The 21,158-nt window shown below is 52.2% G+C and overlaps 1 protein-coding gene across 1 annotated transcript in view; it reads left to right on the forward strand.

The window, feature by feature from the left end:
• Lrrn2 (leucine rich repeat neuronal 2) overlaps positions 1-9,746 on the forward strand; it is a 60,663-nt gene extending 50,917 nt beyond the window's left edge. Inside the window, exon 2 of the mRNA XM_052736931.1 lies at positions 6,731-9,746. Coding sequence (XP_052592891.1) covers positions 6,947-9,088 — 2,142 coding nt within the window. The 5' untranslated portion in view covers positions 6,731-6,946 and the 3' untranslated portion in view covers positions 9,089-9,746. The remainder of the gene's footprint in view (positions 1-6,730) is intronic.
• Positions 9,747-21,158: the final 11,412 nt, after the last annotated feature.

Here is a 21,158-nt window from a genome sequence, read left to right on the forward strand (position 1 = left end):
TGGCGCCAGAATCCCAGAAATAGCCAGGGCTGTGAATGAGATCTATCCGGTCCTTCCTGGCCCTCCATGGACCAGCTGTGGGACCTCAGTCTTGTCCCTTAACTTCTCTGAGCTAAGTTTCTCATCTAAGAGGCACTTCCTTTACAGGATTGTTGGCAAAGTAGGTGGCATACGGGAAACCCGGCACACCAGTCCTCAGGGATACCTCGCGTCTCCCTCCAGTTGAAGCGGTGTTTGGGATAGGTTTGGAGGCTGAAGAAGAGTGAGAGCTGGAAGGAACAGAGCATTAGTCAGGGTGAGAACCTATAGTGTTGGGGACGGTGGCAGGTTGGGTGTGGCAGAGCAGCAGGTCTGGGAATGTGAGGCTCCTCTGATGTTAAGAGGAGAGCACCAAAGAGGCCACCCTAAGGGTGATATAAGTAGGTGTATTTGCTAGGGGAAGAGGTGCAATGCAAAATAGTGATTTCCGGTCTTCGGCACTGAGGGATGCAGAAACTGACAAAGACGGGACCTGAGGAGCAGGTTAGTGAGCAGAGAGGCTGGCTTTGGGGTGAGATGAATGTGAGGGGCTCTGAGAGGCATAGGGAAGCTAAGAGTGCAGGATCACTCCCACGTACCCCCTTGTCTACTGCCCCGGGACTCTGGGATGAGAAAATCTAGAAACATGAGGAGCAGAGACCACCGAGCAGTCTTCCTGTCTCAAGGGACACGGAACACCTAGGCCCAGGCCATGAGGATTGTAGCCAGAGCTGGCACCCCGAGGCATAGAATTATTTCTAGGTGTAAGAACAAGAAAGGAGCCCCACCTTGCTGGCTGAGAGGGATGCTGAGAGGCTCTGAACCACTTGGAAGTATTAGTAGGAGATCCAGGAATAATCACCCAGTTCCGATGACCTTGTTCTCAACTTATGGTGGAAAGGGGCGAGGGGAGAAGCTTCAAGATGAAACTGGCCGGTGAGGCTAGAGTCAGGCAGTGGTCACCAGGTAGGGTTGCGTATGGACCTGCAAGGGCATGTAGAGACCTTCTAAATGCTGGGATAGCTGCATCTGGATCTGAGTGGGGCTGACCCGGGATTAGCCCAAGTTCACGGAGCCTGGGGTTCCGTGTCTTTGGTGTATACAGGCCTGTGTAGTATCTTAGACCTCGACGACAATGACTACAAAAGGTGAGGAACAAAGACGGAATGAGAAGCCACAGTAATGGAAGGAGTGAAGGGAACAGAGTCATCACATCCCAGGCTCCATGGCGGCAACATTTAAGGAAGCTGGGTACTTTGCCCAAGGTCACATGGAGAATGGAAGAGCCGGGGGCTCAAACTCCGTGGTAAAGCCCAGTTCCTTCTGCACCACCAGCCCTCCTTCACATAAGTTAAGAATGGAATTCGGGCTCTGGAAGACTAGATAAACACGGGGTCTCCCATGCAGAAGCTCTGGTTGTGTATGATTAAGTGAGAGGTAGGAGTGAGGGACCTAGTCACCTCCCAGGGGAACTGGAGACCACGTGTACAGCTGGAGGCCAGCCTTCCACCCTCTGCAGCTCCTGCCCAGTGCTTATCTGCTGCTGAGGAGGCTGGAGTTTATCAATGCTACACACAATTGTGCCACCCACCTGTTCTCCACAGCTCAGAAGGACCTGGTACCAAAGCAGCCAAGGCCAGGCAATCGGTAGCTGCCTGCTTGCTTGCCTCCTGCTGGAGGAAGGCTGCTCTTAGAGGTTGGGCAGGGACTAAGGGAGGAAGCAGAGAGCGATAGGAAGGTGAGAGAGAGGAGTCTGCATGCACCAGTGGACTCCACCTCTGTGCTGCAGGGGACAGGGGCCGAGAAGAAAGGCTGGAATGACAGTGTCCCCCAAAACTCTTCCTTTAGAGATTTGCCAAGGGTCTTTTTAGCAGAGGGATTGGAGGATCGATTCCATGCATTCTGCCAAGTCCAAAGATGGTTCCTGGAGCAAATCCAACTAGCAATAGGTCCACTGGGATTTGTAGTGCAAGCCCTTCCAAGCTAACGGTGTGCCTTTGGAGGGAGCCAGCAGCCCGGGTGGCTACCCACGGCACAGTCAGATGGCAGGGTCAGGTCTGTGTGCAGCACTGAGCTTTGTTTGACCCTGTGGTGCCAGGCCCACTAAGGCTCAAACAATAACAGGGTGCTTCCTGCATGTTCCTCAAGGGGGTCAGTCTAGCCAGGAGCCAAGGAAGGGGTCTAGGGGGCCCATCAGGGGACAAGATATATTTGCTAAGAACCCAAGTCCATCTCTGAGAGAACTTGCAACTGAGGCAAGTGTTCGAAGCCAGTCCAACACCCAGCTCCCTTCAAGCAAACATTGATCCCTGTTGACTGGGCTGCTGGGGCTGGTTATAGTTAAAAAAAAAAGGGGGGGTTGGTTTCCCTCACCACAAAGAAGCTGTGTAACTTCTGTTATAACCTTTCTGAACCTTAGTTGTCCCCCTGACAAAATGGAAGTAAAGAATCCCTTCATTGCCCACGCACAGAGCTGGTGGAGATATGAAACTTAATGTTCCGTGTTCTGTGGGTTTTATTATTCATATTCGCCCTCAAGTATTCTGTTTCACTTCATTCTCTGTGGACACAGGGAGCTTGCAGACCAATTGGGAGACATGTGCGTGTGCTCATGAACTCCTGGTCACCCGGACATTAGAGAGAAAAGACGACTCGCTTTCTCTGCGGCTCCTGTAGGACTCGCTGATCAGCTTGAATGAGTGGGTCCGTGACAGCCTTAAATGGTGATGGCAAATGCATGGGCAGCTCCAGGCTCCATCCCAGGAGGGGCTATGTGCCCAGCCTCAAGAGAAGGGACTCCTCTAAGGATTTGCCACTCTTTGGGGTTCCAGATTCAGCTGCTACTTCTCTCTTCCTCTTAAAGCCAGCCCTGTTCCTAGCCCAGGAATAGCACATTCTGCCGTTCCTGCCCAGGAAGACAGATAAGGCCAGCAGAGGAGCTGTCTGCCATGGGACTTTGTAGGTTTGGTGGCTTCTAACGCCTTGGGCACAGTTGAATGCTGACTTGGCACTCAGAACAAGGGTGGTGGAGGAGGAGAGGGAAGGCAGGGGTTCAGGTCTTATCTAAAGGTCAAGTGACACACTGAGGTCCCTTCTGAAGAACCCTTGCTGCCTACTCAGCCTCACCTTCCTCTCCATCTGGGAACCGTCCTGGGGTTGCCTCACCCATTGACTGTTGTTGTTTTTTTGTTTATTTGTTTGTTTGTTTTTTGCTCTTTTAGGGAGCTTGCCACCCAGCTCCCAAATAAACACACGCAGAGGCTTTTTCCTAATTATAAATGCTTGGCCTTAGCTTGGCTTGTTTCTTGCCAGCTCTACTTAAATTATCCTGTTTGTCTTTGGCCTCAGGGCTTTTATCTCTCTCTATTCCTGTATACCTTTCTTTCCTTCTTACTCCATGTCAGGCTGTGTAGCTGGGTGGCTGACCCCTCAAGTCCTCCTCCTTCCTCTCTCTCTCCTTCTTCTTCTCCCAGATTTCTCCTCCTATCTATTCTCTCTGCCTGCCAGCTCCACCTATCCTTTCTCCTGCCTCCCTATTGGCTGTTCAGTTCTTTATTAGACCATCATGTGTCTTAGACAGGCACAGTAACACAGCTTCACAGAATCAAACAACTGCAACATACAAAAGTAACACACCTTAAAATAATATTCCCCAACAATGAACATTCTTTGCTGGTGGCTACGTTGCCAGCTCACAGCTCTCCGCCCCACCTTGGGAGCCAGTATTGATTGGCTAAGCTCAGTAGAGAGGGAACATGTGGCCACCTTTGTCTGTTGTCTAGAAGACTATTGCTCCTTAAGAAGTCCTGTGGTCACTGTGTTGCACACCTGCACTCTGAGCACTTGAGAGAGGGAAGAAGGGGATCCTGAGTTCAAGGACAGTCTCCTACATAGCAAGAGGAAGGAAAGAGAGAAGGGAGGAGGGGAGAGAGAAGGGAGGTCTTATGTGGCAAGAGCACCTCCCAATCTTGGAAAAGGAGCTGACATTTCTAGAACTCTCTACATGAGCAGTCCCGCTCATTTCAGTCCCGTGACAGTCTTTCTTTAAGAAAATGAAGGACACAGAAAGCAACAGATGCTTGGAGAGGTCAAGGAGCTTTTCCTAGGGCAGAAGTAGAGCCACGCTTGGTATCCCAGCCTCTGGTGTGGAAGCATGGCACTTGGAGCCATGTGCATGGCAGGTGCTTCTCGGCTTGTTTCCTGCAGTTCCCAACCCACAAAGTACACCACACACACCCCCAGCCCCAGTTACTAGCTGAGGCAGCTGGTTTCCCCGGGGCTCCCATGGCACATGTATGTAGGCAGGCACGCATGTTGGTGCACGTGTGTTTGTTTACCCTAAGATCTATGTGACAGCACACACACACCCCTACGCAAACCTCTGTGCCTTTCAAGTCACCGTTGTTTTTCCCACCTTCAGAAATAGCTGCTATGGAAAGTGGGACGCAGTCAGATGTACACAGGCATGCTGCTGCTCTCCTGCTTAGGGAAGGGTGCCCTGCACCCACCGCTCCCCTCCCAGCATCCCGGAAGCAGGATGATGAGGCAAAGAGTCCCATGTGGCCAGTCAGAGGCACAGCCTGGAAGCTGGTAAACACCATCCTGAGTTTCCTACAGCTTCCTGGCAAGGGAGACCTCACCTAGAAGACAGGAATGGCACCAACCTGCCTCAGGGCAGCCAGTGCACCCTAGCCTTGGGACCAGAGCAAGCTGGGCCAGACCTGAGACAAGAGTGTCGATGTATGAACAGCACGGCCTCCAGTTTGGGCTTATTTCCTCTCTGTGGATCCTTCCCAGCATGGAGACTTGAGCCAAATTCTTGGAATTCTTCTGGACCCATACAAACTGGAGGTGTGAGTGTTTATCTCACAGGCCTCTTAGGACAGCTACACAGGAAAAAAGCTGCTGAGAGTCTTAGGAATACATCTGCACACCTGCCACTGAAGAGCTGCCGGATCGGACCTCTGCCTGGGAGTCAGACCAGGCCAAAGAGGAGAGCGGGGATCTGGCCCAGTTTTTGTTTTGTTTTGTTTGTTTCTCGAGACAGGGCTTCTCTGTGTAGCTTGGCTGTTCTGGAATTCCCTCTATAGACCAGGATGGCCTTGAACTCACAGAGATCCGCCTGGCTCTGCTGGGATCAAAGGTGTGCGCGGCTGCGGCCGCCGCCGCCACCACCACCACCACCACCACCACCACCACCCTGCTTATGCCCCAGTTTTGTATCCATCTTCTGTTCTAAGCCAAGGCTTGATGTACCTTCAGGGCAGTACAGCCTGACCTTAGGGTCTGAGCAAGAAGCCAGGTTGATTTCATACACCCAGGAGGGAAGAAACATCAGTGTCTTGGGTTCCAGGTAGAGGAGACCTCCAGGGGGAAGGGGCCCTAAGGACATGGGACTACAGTGAGCACCAGCCATGCCCTGTGTGTCAGGTGTGGTGAAGAAAGGGCGGTGCTATAGTCAGAGGAAGCTTCCCAGGTGACCCGGGCAGGGCTGGGACAGCAGCAAGTCCACCACTGCGGCACACAGTGCCAGCCCCTTAGACCCAGAGGTGGAGACACGTGCCCCAATGTCTAAGAGCTCATCGGCCTCCAAGAAACCCTGTCGCCCAAGAGACACTCTCTGGAAGTGACTGGACTCGAGTCTTGAAGAACAAGCCGAAGTCGTCTCAGAGAAATGAGACAAAAGGGGGTGGGATGTCAGTTCACCCCAAAAGGTTTGTGCAGAGAGTAGGAGGGGGGTTGGAACAACAGGCCAGATTGCAGAAGGCCACCCCTGCAGGGCTGAGGCAGGTAGACTCCAGTCCCTGCACATCCGCCGGGCAGCTCCAACAAGCTATTGGGAGAGGCAGGCCCATGCCTCCAGGGTGGAAAGTGGTACGTGCAGCATGATCGTGTAACCTATGCGCATGCGTGGCATAGCTATGTAAGCCCACATGCACATGTGCGGGCGAAATCCATAAAAAGCGGGTCACAGACCCCTCCCTCCTCTCTCCCTGCACGATCTTCTACAGGTCTAAGCACATCCCCTCTGTTCTCTTTCCCCTAATAAACACTTACCGTGGCTTTTCTCCAATGGTAAACAGCACTACATAATGACTAACATTGTGTCCATAATAACTAACAGTGGCCCAAACCAAAGCTCACCCAGGAGACCCCAGGAAGGACTGGACTGCCCCGGCACCCCAGCCTATGTGAATGCGGGGTCGGGATCCGCTGCCCAACTCCAGAGTTCTGGGAAGCCCATCCCATATTTTAGAGCTGGGTTTGTTTCCACCACCTCCTTCTTCCTGCATCCCCAGAGAAACGTCTAGAAACTATCATTTATCTCACTTAACCAGTGATCCAACGAAGGAGGAAGAGCAAGAAAGGTCAAACAATCTATTCCCCATTTATCTGGGCTCCAATGATGACAATTTCAGCCCATCCATTCTCTTTTCCTCCCAACGCACACACATAACCTGCACTCCCCACCATCACCCACCACACCACACCATAGACATACACAGCTCTGAGTCATCCAGAGACTTAGAGAAGGTGGTAGGAGAGGACCCCGGAACCTTGGGGGCTGCAGAACAGGGCCCGGGACGCCTGGTTTCCAACTGGGCCAGCTCCTGGGCTGCTCCTCTGGTTTCTGAAGACTACCAGGGGAGGCTGGAGGAACAGATTCCATTCCTTCACTCTGTTCATCCCTAATTCTGTTGTCTTCTTCCAGGGCCGCCTGACAAGGACATGAGTGAATCCCAGCCCAGCACACAAAGATGAGGACCCACACCCAAGAGGGCACGAAGTGATGCCCACCCACCCCGTGTAGAATGACGGCCCTGAGCAGGTGGTTCCCCAGACCTTGGCAGGGCTGCTGACCCTCAGTCTGAAAGTCGTGAAGAGCAGGACTCTTCCTGTGGAGGGTCCCCTGCCTTCCAGCTCCACCATGAGGCTCCTTGTGGCTGCCCTCTTGCTATCTTGGGCGGCTGGTACCACTGCCACGGTACCCGTGGTACCCTGGCGTGTGCCCTGCCCTCCTCAGTGCGCCTGCCAGATCCGGCCCTGGTACACACCCCGATCCTCCTACCGCGAGGCCACCACTGTGGACTGCAATGACCTCTTCCTGACGGCAGTGCCCCCAGGGCTCCCTGCGGGCACGCAAACCCTGCTGCTACAGAGCAACAGCATCAGCCGAATAGACCAGACTGAGCTTGCCTACTTGGCCAACCTCACAGAGCTGGATCTGTCCCAGAACAGCTTCTCAGATGCCCGAGACTGTGACTTCCAGGCCCTGCCTCAGCTGCTGAGCCTCCACCTAGAAGAGAACCAGCTAAGCCGTCTGGAGGATCACAGCTTCGCTGGGCTGACCAGCCTGCAGGAGCTCTATCTCAACCATAACCAGCTCTGTCGTATTGCCCCCAGGGCCTTCGAAGGCCTCAGCAACCTGCTTCGACTGCACCTCAACTCTAACCTGCTTAGGACCATTGACAGCCGCTGGTTCGAGATGCTGCCCAACTTGGAAATCCTCATGATTGGTGGCAACAAGGTGGATGCCATCTTGGACATGAACTTCCGACCCCTGGCCAGCCTGCGCAGCCTGGTGCTGGCCGGCATGAACTTGCGGGAGATCTCAGACTACGCTCTGGAAGGACTGCAAAGCCTGGAGAGTCTCTCTTTCTATGACAATCAGCTGGCCCAGGTGCCCAAGCGGGCATTGGAGCAGGTGCCTGGGCTCAAGTTCCTAGACCTGAACAAAAACCCACTGCAGCGGGTAGGGCCGGGAGACTTTGCCAATATGCTGCACCTCAAGGAATTAGGACTGAACAACATGGAGGAGCTGGTCTCCATTGACAAGTTCGCCCTGGTCAATCTCCCTGAGCTGACCAAGCTGGACATCACCAATAACCCACGGCTTTCTTTCATCCATCCCCGCGCCTTCCACCACCTGCCCCAGATGGAGACCCTCATGCTCAACAACAATGCTCTCAGTGCCTTGCACCAGCAGACAGTGGAGTCTCTGCCCAACCTGCAGGAGGTGGGGCTCCACGGCAACCCCATCCGCTGTGACTGTGTCATCCGCTGGGCCAACGCCACGGGCACCCACGTCCGTTTCATCGAGCCACAGTCCACCCTGTGTGCTGAACCTCCAGACCTCCAGCGCCGCCCAGTCCGGGAGGTGCCATTCCGGGAGATGACAGACCACTGCCTGCCCCTCATCTCTCCCCGAAGCTTCCCCTCCAGCCTGCAGGTGGCCAGTGGAGAGAGCGTGGTACTTCACTGTCGGGCGCTGGCTGAACCAGAGCCTGAAATCTACTGGGTCACTCCGGCTGGAGTTCGACTGACGCCTGCTCGTGCAGGCAGGAGGTACCGGGTGTTCCCTGAGGGGACCCTAGAGTTGCGGAGGGTGACGGCAGCAGAGGCGGGGTTATACACCTGTGTGGCCCAGAACCTGGTCGGGGCTGACACTAAGACAGTCAGTGTTGTGGTTGGCCACGCTCCCTTCCAGCCAGGCAGGGACAAGGGACCAGGACTGGAGCTCCGTGTGCAGGAGACACACCCATATCACATCCTGCTGTTATGGGTGCCGCCACCCAACATAGTCTCCACCAACCTCACCTGGTCTAGGGCCTCCTCCCTCCGGGACCATGAAGCCACTGCTTCGGCTCGACTGCCCCAGGGCACCCACCGCTACAACATTACCCGCCTCCTCCCGGGCACAGAGTACTGGGCCTGCCTGCAAGTGGCCTTTGCTGATGCCCACAGCCAGTTGGCTTGTGTTTGGGCCAGGACTAAAGAGGCCTCTCGTTGCCGCAGAGCCCTGGGGGACCAGCCTGGGCTCATAGCCATCCTGGCTCTTGCTGTCCTCCTGCTGGCAGCTGGGTTTGCTGCCCACCTTGGCAGAGGCCAGCAGCCCAAGCAGGGGGTGGGTGAGAAGCCTCTCCTTCCAGCCTGGGCTTTCTGGGGCTGGAGCACCCCCTCTGTCCGAGTCATGTCTGCACCCCTTGTCCTGCCCTGGAATCCGGGGAGGAACCCGCCCAGATGCTCAAATGGGGAGACCGTGTCGCCTCCATTGTCTCCACATTCCTGAGGCGCCGCCAGGTCTCAGCGGTAGAGAAATAAGTAGGACAGCACTACAGTAAGAGGGGGGAAGCGATCTGGGCCAGGTACCTGCCAGGAAAGTGGCGTTGGTCCACGTGCCTGAGGCCTGGCAGCTTGACCAAGAATGACGGGGCTCTGTGGCTCCTGGGGGTGCTCTTGCAGCTTCTGACATGATTGCTGTGGCCTTCTGGGGGGTCTTCAGCTGCTGTTCTGAGGAGTGTCTCCAAGGAACAGGCAGGACTCTGCCTAGAGCCTCCTTCCTCCCCGGAGGCTCCTGGACCTCGGCTTGGCTGTCCGCTGCTGCCTGTGTCCCCAGGCCCCTGGCCCACAGGCTGTGCGCCCTCCCTCCCTCCCTCCTCTCTTTGTACAGTATCAGTTGCTTGCTCATCCCCCTCCTGGGCAAGAGCTGAAAGAGGCTCTCCCAAAGTGGGAGCCTGCCCCAAAGTGGGAGTGTCCCCCAGCTGGATCTGAAGGATATTTGGGGAGAGGGGTATCCAGGGATGCCTCGTCTCATAGCCTGGGCTCTAAAGTTGACTTTCTATAGGCAGTTTTGTACCTTTGTGGAGAAACGTGTCACCTGTCCCCAACCCAATTCACTCTTTTCTCCTGTTTTGTAAAAAATAAAAATAAACAATAACAACAACGGGGAGGGGACTAATCCTTTGCATGCTGGGCATCAGGAGATCTCCTGGGTCTCTTCAGAGACAGCGGTGGGGGCTGGGATGTGATAAGGGCTTGAATTCTGGCCTCTGTGTCTGCTCCAAACACAAGGTGTCCCCATAGCAGGGAGCGGAAGCTCCGGGGGAAGAGGATCGAACTGAGGAGAAGCCGCCATCCAGAAAGAGCATGACACAGGCGAGGAAAGGCAGAGTGGGAGAGAAAACTGGAGACAAACAGAGGCGTGGGGAGAGAGTGGAAATTTCCATCCCCGAACCTGGTTCCTCTCTCTCTCTTCCGATAAGCAGTTAACACGCCAGTGCATAGGCTGCACATCCCCAGCCTGTTTCTAATTAAACAAACCCAAGAGGTAGGAGCATGCAGAGAATCGCAAATCATGAAGAGAGCAAGAACTTTGGCTCACAGGCAGGAGCGAGCATGGGTGATGAAAGGTCTGAGGAAGGGAAGGTGGTGGAGGAGGAAATTGCTGTTTCTCTCTCTGTGCCGTTCCGCTGTGGCTCACAATGAGCCTGGCCTGCTCTGGCTGTTTTGTTCTTAACTGATAAACTTCTGGTGACCGAGTGAAGAAGAACGGCCGTGGGAAAACCAACAGAGATAAGGGCAAAAAGGGTTGGGGGGGGGGAGCAATGGGTGACGCCGGAGGCCACTGGGCAACTGGCCTGGTGAACGGATTAACTTTCCTGAGACTGGTCAAATCCACACAGGAGTTTAAGAGTCACCCTGTAACAGAAGATGTGTGGTAGACTTGGTGGACACAGATCCCAAACCATCACCGAGACTGCAAATGTATACACAGGTGGGCACCAGATCAGGGTCTACACACAGTCCCAGGAACCTAAGCCGGGATGGCTCCCCGAAATTAAAGGACAGCGTCCTCCACAGCAGGGCACTCAGAAGCTGCCATCTCCTTGGCAGGGACATTCACACCAGTTTGCAGACTCCCCTGCAGACTTGGTTAAATACAAATGGCTGGCCCCGCCCCTGAGTTTCCCATGTCCACGTCTAAAACAGATGCTGCCAGCCTGGGCATGACACTCAGAATCACTGGACCCCAGGCTGGGATGGCTAGAATTTTCCATAATTACTCCATGCCTCTGTGATCCCCACCTTCTGTTTCGTGTTTGGTTTTTGAAGCAGGGTCTATAAGCTCTACATAGCTCAGGCTATTCTCAAATTGGCAATCCTCCTGCTTCTGCCCCCTGAGTGATGGGATTACAGGTACATACCACCACACTTTTGGCTTTTTTACAGACAGCTAAAGAAAGTTGGAGAAGCAGCTACAGGGTGATCTCCAATACCCTGAGCACCCGATGCTCTTTCCCAGGGTTATGTAGTCTTGCTACATGAATACACATGCTGTGCCCTGCCGCACCCCGGCCAGGCACTCCGGACCTCCCCAGGGTTCTCTCCTGATGTACTTTGGCTGCACTCCTGATTGGCTGGAGCTGGCTAAAGGGGATTCAGCCAGAAGCTGTAGAGAAGAGGCAGGCAGAATCAGAAGTCACTGCCCTGCTTGCCCTAGGACCATCTATCTATCTTTTGTTTGGCAGTTAGTTGCCATATTGTGGTCAGCCCACAGCAGGAAAAATGAAATCGCTGTTCCCTTAAGTAAGCACCTAGTATCCTCCTGCCACCACCCTAGAGCTTCCCAGCAAGCCCTGGACTGAATGATAAGAACCTAAAACATGGCCCCAGAAGTTCTAGGGCCCCACCCCCCACCCCCACCCTGCTGCTACCCAGCTGCCCAGGTCCTTAGGAATGAAGCCCTGGCCCTCTGAAGATTTACGGGTTGACTAGCTCAGAGAACTAAGCTGGGTGAGATGGAGAGCAGAAGGCAGGGAGGGACTGCTTTCTTCTTGAAAAGAGAAATGCCACTTTTGGGGACAGCTAGTTGGGAACAAGGAGGGAAAAGCATGTGGTTCACCGAGTCTTGGAAAAGCTAGAAGCCAAGCAGATGGAAGGGACCGCTTCTAACTAAGATGGTACAAAGGCAGACGGGAGTCAGGGTCAGGTGTGTTAGCACCAGGAAGGGAGGCACTGAGACCATCCTTTGCCCTCATCACGACGCTACAGCCTTTCCACCTTCCCCAGTGGTCCACTAAGCAAACATGTCTGTCTGCCCGGCAGCTTCAGGCTACCTAGACGAGCAGTCTGGAAGCCCACACTGATGCATGGCACTGGCAGGGCCATCAGGACAGACTTGGTAAGGGGCTGCGCCACAGGAGGAGGAGGTGAGTGTGTGGCATTCCTCCCACCCAGTCTGGTCACTGTGTCACAGAAGAGGAGACTGTAGGTCAGACACAGAGGGCAACTGGCACTTTGCTGGTCTTCGCACCATGCTTCAGGGGCTCTCCCAGCTCTGAACACACTGGGATGGTTGGCCAGCACAGGCTAGTCAGCGCTCTCCACCTACTCCCTCTGAAACAAAGATATTTAACTCGGCGGGTACTGTTCTCAGAATCGTAAATACAGACAAAGAAATTTTAAAAATGTGCAATGTGTTGATCAGAATGAGTACAAGAGAGGAAAAATATGTCAGGAATGAGTAGAAACCGAGCACTTCAGGGTAGTTATAAAGTTTCATTAAGGTGGTAACATTTGAACAAAGATTTGGGGAGGAAGAGCTATTGCCTTCTCTTTGGATGAGTGTTCCAGGTCAAAAGAGTGAGGCCAAGAGCAAGGTGGCTAGCACAGGAGGGGGGATAACCATGAGGCCTGAGGTCTCAGCAGCCACAGTACCTTGTGGCCACCGTAAAGAATGTGACTTTTCGCTGGGCGGTGGTGGCGCACGCCTTTAATCCCAGCACTCGGGAGGCAGAGGCAGACGGATCTCTGTGAGTTCGAGGCCAGCCTGGTCTACAGAGTGAGTTCCAGGAAAGGCGCAAAGCTACACAGAGAAACCCTGCTACACAGAGAAACCCTGTCTTGAAAAACCAAAAAAAAAAAAAGAATGTGACTTTTCTTCCCTGTGAGACGGGAGTCATTAGAGGGTGGTGTGCAGACATGGCATGATTTGACATCAGGGGACCCCTCAGGTTACCAGACTGCAAGGCAGACGTGGAGAACCCCAAAACAATCTGTTTTATCATCCTTCTAGAACTTCACAGGGCTAGTTATTAAGCAAACCTCTGTATTTTCTAAATTCACCCTTTCCCTGTATTTATAGATCAGACCCAGGTGTTCTTCTACAGTCTTCGGACCCCTCTCCATTTCCCCACAACTCTTCGGAACAGTTCCCGGTAATCAATCCTCCATCGTGGCATTCGTAGGCTGTGCTCTGGCCCATCTCATAAAACAGGCAGAAGCTTATGAAGGTGGCGGGAACAATCTTGCCCAGCCTTCCATTCTACATCAGCTGGGTCTGCTGTGAAAGGGTGTCACCAGGGAGAAGGCACCGCCACAAGCCAGTCACACCTGCTCGCCCACCGAACACTACCAATGAATGCCTTGTCTAGTGTGACTTCACCAGTGACTGCTCCTCGGGGGAGTCACAAGTCACGTGCCTCAGTCTACCTCGCATGGTTCTCACCCATTTGAACCGTTCTTTTATTTCTGCCCCCCACCCCACCCCACCCCTGCAGCTTTCCTTTATTGAAGAGTCTCGTGTGTGTTTGTAGGAAGGCAAGGATGGCTGGCGTTGTGCGCTTCCTGTCTGCTAGCCACAATAGCAGGGATTTCCCCGTGTACCCTGTCCTTTTATTCACCATGGCCTCGTGAAGTGGCTACTATCGTTTTGCAGCTTCAGACCGAGAGCTGAGGCGGGTTAAGTGGGGTCTCCACGGTCACACAGCCACTAAGTGGCACCAGGGAATTTAAACGCTGTCTGATTCTAAAGACTCTTGCCTTAACCACTCTGCTCTACTTAGTGTGTTCAAGTTCATAGACTTCTGGCTTTCCTTGATGGCTCACAGCTTTAATGCCAGAACTCCAGACGCAGAAGCAAGCAGATGTCTGTGAGTTCAAGGCCAGCCTGATCTACACGGTGAGAGTCCCATCTCAAAATCACGAAAACAAATCCATACACCTTATTAGATTTGGGCTTTTATTTTTGAGAGAGGGTCTCGTGTCGTCCAGGCTGGCCTCAAACTCACTATGTAGCTGAGGATGACCTCGAATTTGCAATCCTCCTACCCCACCTCCCCAGTGCCGGAGTTGTAGGTATGCACTACCATGCCCAGCTTCAAATTCATGCATTTTAAAAGTATGTCAAAAGTTTTTTGAGAACATGAACCCTTCTCCAAGCTCTGTGCATTAGAGAGTTCCCCGTGCAGCCATTTTATTTTTAGATACTGCCCTCATTTTTTTTTTTAACTCAGGATAATTTGCAATTTTATTGTCAGGACTTCAGTTTTTCAACCCCTTGAATGATATTATCTTGAGAACCACAGCTGACGACCCTTTCCCCTGAAGTTCTGAACCGTGCTTTTTAGAGCTCTTACCACCCTCCCTCACCTTCCCATCCCTGGTTCCTACTAACTTGAAGACTCTGTGGTGGCTCCTCTGGAGGGGCTCTCACTTCTTCATCCATCCGTGCAGATGAGCTTTGCCCAGGGGCTTCCTTGCGTCTGAGCTCCCATGTCGGCTAGGTAGGTCTAGAGTTCATCAGGGACTGGAGACAGCAAAGCCATACCAAGTGTGCATGTAGATGGCGGAAGGTCCTTATCGCTGCTTCCTCTGCCTCTGGGGCTCTGAGAGTCTGAGCTAGAAAACACAGTATCCATGGTTTCCTTGAGACCAACAATTCTGAAGCCCCCAGAGCCATCCCCTTTCATCCTCATCCAAAGGCTGCTGCTTAAACTTGACCTTTCATTGTCTTGGTATAGTCTTGAGTAAGGACCCCATCCTGCCTCCACCCTTCTGCAAGCCTCTCTGTTCCTAGAGGCTCCCTTCTGTGCATCTTCAGGCAGAGAACTCATCTACCTTGTTTGTAGAAGCTCCCAAGCATTGCAGCACACACACGCACGCACGCACGCACGCACGCACGCACGCACGTACGCACGCCCTTCAGCACCAGCGCACACGGAAGGACTGTGGTTTGTTGACCACAGTTTGTCTAGCTTCTGGATGCCTTAGAACTTAACAATGTCTTAGCTTCCTTGGCTGCAGGACACTGGTTGGTTGAAGGAGTACTAAGGGTCTATTCTTCATCCTGTTGCCACCCTCAGAGACCCAAGGGACCAGGATGTCAACCTGTGAGAAGCTGAGAAAGAGCCCAGATGCAGCCTACAGGACAAGAGTTACGTGAGGCCAGTGTAGGCTGTGACTCAGCTCGCTGACAGGGGTTCTCATTGGCCCAGCAAATCTCAGTGAGTCAGCAGGACAGATATTATTATCTCCAGTTTACAGGTGAGGAAGGGTGAGGCTTAGAACACCGAAGTAACTTATCCAAGGTCACACTAACCAAAAAGAGTCAAACTGGAATCGAGCCCAGGTCTCTTGAGTTCACATTCTCCTGCTCGGCTCCTTCTCCATGGAGATCCAGGAAGCAGCCTGGGGAGCGGGGTACTGCCTCGCTAGGCAAAAAGAATCAGGTGGTAACTACCGAGGAGAGAGAGACTTACTCTCTTCTGAGTAGAGGAGAAAGAATCCCGAGTGTGGTCACAGGACACACAGGTATGGGCTAGCCAGAGCCGGGCCCCCGTGGCTGAAGGATCTGAGAGGCACCCTCCCAGAATAAATTCCTCGTGACCACAGCTGAAGTCACCTACTCAAAGACCCTTCTAAGGCAGGCCTATGCTGTGTACGTCTAGATACCTTTGTCTCTCATCATCCAGCAGTGATGAGGTCCAAGGCCGGGCAGGGTTAGAGGCAAGGGAAGATGGAGGGCTAGTCCTCACAGCGCCTCCACAACACTGAGTGACTCACAGCTGAGCCATGGGCCCCCGAGGTACTGACAGACCTTTCTGTGTACATGGGTGTGTGAAATGCTCTGGAGAGAACATCTTGGAGTTAGTAGGATGCTGAACCGCCAAGAAAGACTGCGTTAGAGGTTTGAGAGCTACACTTGGTGCTGCAGGATTCAAGAGCATGGTTGTGAGCTGCCGTGGGATTCAGAGCCGCCCACAACGATTGAGAGCCTGTCAGAGAGGATTAGATTGATGGGTATCTCTGTCCCATCTCTGCACCAAAATGGGATTTACATTTACTTATATAGCGATCGCCTTTAAAAAGAGGGAAATGAAGTGAAATCTCAGTGTTTTTATTAGCAAACCAAAGTTCAAGCTTTTAATCCATCGAAACCCACAAGCTTTCCGGAGCTCTGCTGCACTGTGCAGCATCAGCTCCGGAAACCCATATCAAGGCTACCTTCTCCAGTCTGACCAGCATGTCTGACCAGCATGCACCGGGAAAGGCAAAGGAGTCACCCAAACACCCGTGTAACCTGATGTAAGCCTCTTCCCTCCTTGGTCAAGGAGATTAGAAGCCATCATCGTTGTTCTCCTTATGCCCTTTCTCAACTCCTCAGCTTTCTGACTCACCCCTATGCAGGTGCACAAGCTGTGTGCACACATGCACGCCCATGTGCTCCCATGAACACATACACTTCGTAAATGTCACAGGCAGCTGTGAACCAATCTCCCTCTACACTCCATCTGCCAGAAGCTATTTTAAGCACCTAATAAAACTGTTTTAGAAAGATTCCTGGGGTGATCTGCCCTTTGCTTCCCCAGGGCAAGAGCAATTATGCTCCAAATGGAGCTAAACTTTGCTACAGAGCCAAGACAGGAGAAAAAGACCCAGTGACCCACGGTGAGGAACGTTTATGTCCTGTGAGGATTGTGGGTAAAGAGGAAGGATGGATGGGTCTGGGCATGGGCATTCTGACCCCTGTTCTGAACCTAACTGTCCAGGTTCCCTTGAGCTAACATCTAAGTCTCTCCACCTCAATGATGAAGAAGTGGGTGACTCCTCAGTCTGGGGGTTTTGAGGCTTGAGCAGGCAGTCATCAAAATATCCTGAAGGCATTACATCACAAAGCCTGAGATTCCTATTCACTAAGTGTGTGGCGAGTCTTGAAGATTTAAATTTCTAGCACAAGTTCCCAGGATATGGTGGGTTCTGGGACATTCTGTCAGCCATTGGCCTAACTCCTAAGCTCGTGGTGAGACATGAGTACAGCATTAGGCACATAGTAAGCCTTGGCTGTGCATGGAATCACCTGGGGAGATTTAAAACTCACGATGCCAAGCACCACAGGCCAAAGTCTCTAGAGATGAGATACAGACATTGCTTCTGAATTCACAAGCGTGTTTTTGTGTGTGTGTGTGTGTGTGTGTGTGTGCACGGAGGCTCACATGTGCACATACTCACATGCACATAAGCAATGTGGAGGCCAGAGGTCAAAGTTACATGTCTATTTTTGAGATATAGTCTGGTGCTGGGGCTCCGACTCAGGTCCTCATGCTTTGTGTGGCAAGCATGTTATAGACGGAGCCGTCTCCTCATCCCCTAAATATTACTTCTTATTCAAACCCCTAGTGAATTACATATGCAGTCAAGATTGAGAGACCATACTAAGAGAGAGCTTGATACTTTTTGTGTGTGTGCCCACGCACGCACGCATGCACGCACGCATGTATTATTTGTTCTGTTTTTGAGATAAGGTCTTGTTGTGTAGCCCAAGCTTGCTTAGAACTCCAGATCTCTCCTCCCTTCAGCCCCTCAAGTGCTAGGATTATAAGTGGGAGCCACCACACCTGGTTTGTAGAGCTCAATAAATTTTTGTTTGTTTGTTTTCGAAACAGGGTTTCTCTGTGTCGTTTTGGTGCCTGTCCTGGATCTCACTCCGTAGAGCAGGCTGGCCTCGAACTCACAGAGATCCACCTGCCTCTGCCTCCTGAGTGCTGGGATTAAAGGCGTGCCCCAACGCCACCCGGTGAGCTCAAATTTGAAACGCCCTGTCTGAGATACTCGACCCCCCTCCTCTCAGGATCTTCCTCCTTCTTTCTCCAGGGCTCTATGTTCCACTGAAGCGCCCACAGGGAGAACTGGAGGGAGGCTTTCTTTGGCTTTGGCACCTAGAGAGATTACAGAAGATCACACGGAAGAGAACAGCCAGTTCACATATGCCCAGCCATATACACCCGTAATCGTAGCACTAGGGAGGCTGAGGCAGGAGGACTGCCAGTTCAAGGCTAGCCTGGGTTACATAGTCAGTCAGACCATGGAGGTGGGGGGCTGCTTCACCTATTCAGTGGCTTAACCACTCAGTTGGATGGTGCTTTACTCATTCATCAACAACCAGGCTGTGGTGCCTGTAACCACAAGGTACCCGGAGGATACAGGGGTGAATAAAACCCAACCGTATCTGCAGGAGTTTATAGTATAACACAAAACATGTAAAGTAATAGTGTAAGATTTGGAAAGGTCCAACTCTGCCTCCCAGTCAGTCATCCCATTCCCACTGAAGTGTCAGAAAGTGCCTTACCTCACAAAGCACCCCAGCCATCAGCTTAACAACTCTACATGTTAGAAAGAGCTTCCTCAGACAAATGGAACCCATTGCCCGATAACCCCCACGCCTTAGCTCTAACTCCGGCACCCCTCATCCCAGGCTTCATTTCCCCCTTCTAGACTGACGTCTCCTGCTCTCTCCCTTGGCAAGGAGAGGGAACAATAGGGAAACCGAGGCACTTTCCTTACTGACTACCATCAGCGAGTCAGGGCAGCATAGTGGTCCTTCCTACCAATGAGCTCACCAGTCACTGAGAAGAGAAAGTCAGCACACACAGAAATAGTTACCAGTGGACCAGATGCTCTGTAACCTGAACCCTCACGCCTATGCTCGACAGCTAACCCAGCCTCTGCCTGACCCAGGCCATGCTCTCAGGGGTCTTCACCAGCTTCTGTGGATTGTGAGTGGCTTAGAGACACAAAAATCACAGGAACTAACCACAGAGCAAAACTGTACAGCCTGCCCACATGCGGATTTTAATGAAGCTGATGAAATCAATGTCAGGCATCTATTTCAATCACCTGTGAAGCTACTAAAAAAATGTAAGGATCTGAGGAGACCAATTATATTAAAGAAGAAGAAAAAAATAAACAAGGATCATGACATAAGAGTCACCTTGAAAGGAAATGATGTGAGGATCAAAAGTCAAGAAGAGTGTATGGGAAGGACCTGCAGCCGTATATTGTACTAACACAAAGACTTTCTCTAGGATTCTGCTCCAGGGCTAGAGAGATGGCTCAGCAGTTAAGAGTGCATACTGCTCTTGCTAAGGAAGACCCAGGTTCAAATGGGGAAACAGAGGAGATCCCCATGAGTAAACTGGGGATGAGGGGGAGTAATAGGGGGAGGGGACGGGTTATGAGAACATAAGGGAACGGGATGGTTGAGCTGGGGGAGGGACGGAGTGGGAGAGCAATAAAAGAGATGCCATGATAGAGGGAGACATTATGGAGTTAGGGAGAAACCTGGTGCTTGGGAAATTCCCAGGAACCCACAAGGATGACCCCAGATTAGACTACTCACAATAGTAAAGAGGGTGTCTGAACTGGCCTACCCTGGTAATCAGATCAATAAATACCCTAACTGTCATCACAGAGCCTTCATCCAGTAACTGATGGAAGCAGATACAGAGACCCACAACCAAGCTTAGCCTTAAGCTCCAGGAGTCCAGTCGAAGAGAGGGAAGAGGGATTATATGATCAAGGGGGGTCAAGATCATGATGGGGAAATCTGCAGAGACAACTGAACCAACCTCATAGGAACTCACGAACATTAGACCAACAGCTGTGGAACCTGCATGGGACCAGACTAGGCCCCCTGCATACGGGAGACAATTGTGTAGCTGGATCTGTGTGAGGGGCCCCTGGCAGTGGGATCATGATCTATCCCTGGTGCATGAGCTGGTTTTTTGGAGCCTGTTACCTATAGTGGGACGCCTTCCTCAACTTTGATGCAGTGGGGAGGGGCTTGGTCCTTCCTTAACTGAATGTACCAGGCTTTGCTGACTCCCCATGGGAGCCATTACCCTTTTGGAGGAGGGGGTGAAAGGTGAGTTGGGGGGAGACTGGGGGGAGTGGGAGGAGGGATGAGAGGGGATCTGTGGTTGGTATGCAAAAAATCAATAAAAAATTTTTTTTCTAAATGAAGAAAAAAAACAAGTTTGATCCCCAGCACCCACAGGGTAACACACACAACCCCCCTGTAACTCCAACTCCAGGGAATCCTCACCCATAAGTACCACAGGCACCTGCATGCACATGCATATACCCACACACAGACACACACTCATACACATAATTTGAAATAAAATAATTTTCAAATAAGATTCTGCTTTGAAAGTCAAGAAGAAATAGAGTCCATTGTTTGCTAAAGGAGTCTATTGTTAACCAGTAAAAGAACTTCTATATTGTGTCCAAGGCGCTTGTGATAATCAATGATAGATTAAGGAGAGTGTGGGTTAAGAGCTGGAGAACCCAGAGATTCAGAAAGCCTTTGCCATGAGAAGGGAGCAAGCTTGTTTTTGAGGAAGACAGGCACCATGGCCACAGCCACTTGTCTCCTTTCTCCTCAATAGACACCACTGTATTCTAGTCAACTGATGCCCAGAATGCCCAGGCAACCGATGCCCAAGTACCAGTTCTGTGCCAAGCATACTGAAAATCAAATTGCAGTGCTTATGGTCAACATCTCAAGAGCATAAACATGGCGATGGATCCTGCCACGGCCGATGAAGGCTGAGAACTGAAGGAGCTCTCGGTGGTGAAGGAAGCCAGGCAGGCCCCGTGGCACTTCCAGCCCAGCACACAGAGTGTGCTTGCCAGTCAGCCTGTGCCCAGGGGCCTCAGCAGGTCTTTCACCAGAAGGGAACAGGGAAGGGCAAAAATCACGCTTGAGAGAGAAGAAGGTCAACAGCAATCAACCTTACCCTCCATACTGATGTTCCCATGAGAAGAAAAGGATTTCCTACCTAGCACCCCACCCATCCCACCTCCAGCCGGACTCCAGAAGATGAGCAGGTGGGTGGATAAAGCAGAACCCCTAGTTGGGTATAGAACTCACTACTTTCACAGAGAAGAAATAGGACAAGATCAAAATTAAGGGGAAAATAGTTATGAGTCTGTACATGGGGGGGAGGGCGGGTACAGCAAGGGGGCGTAGTCGCTGTGATCCCTGCCCGTCTGAGGACCAAAGACCCAGCTCTCTCTCCTTCAACTGCCTCTCTGTGTTCTCACCAGTCCCCAGTGAGTGACAGGTTCTGGGAAGCCCAGACCCTAGCCTGGGAGGCAGCACAGGTGTGGGAGTCTGAGCACAGCTGGTAGTCCCTCACTTCCTGTTGATCCCAGGAAGGAGCTTTGGACAGCCCACCTTCACCCAGGCATCCTAGCCTCTGCTCTCATGGTTATTATTAAAATGATCTCATTTATTT

Source organism: Peromyscus californicus, unplaced genomic scaffold (assembly GCF_007827085.1).
Source record: "Peromyscus californicus insignis strain IS unplaced genomic scaffold, ASM782708v3 Scaffold_14__1_contigs__length_90479793_seg_2, whole genome shotgun sequence".
NCBI lineage: Eukaryota > Metazoa > Chordata > Mammalia > Rodentia > Cricetidae > Peromyscus > Peromyscus californicus.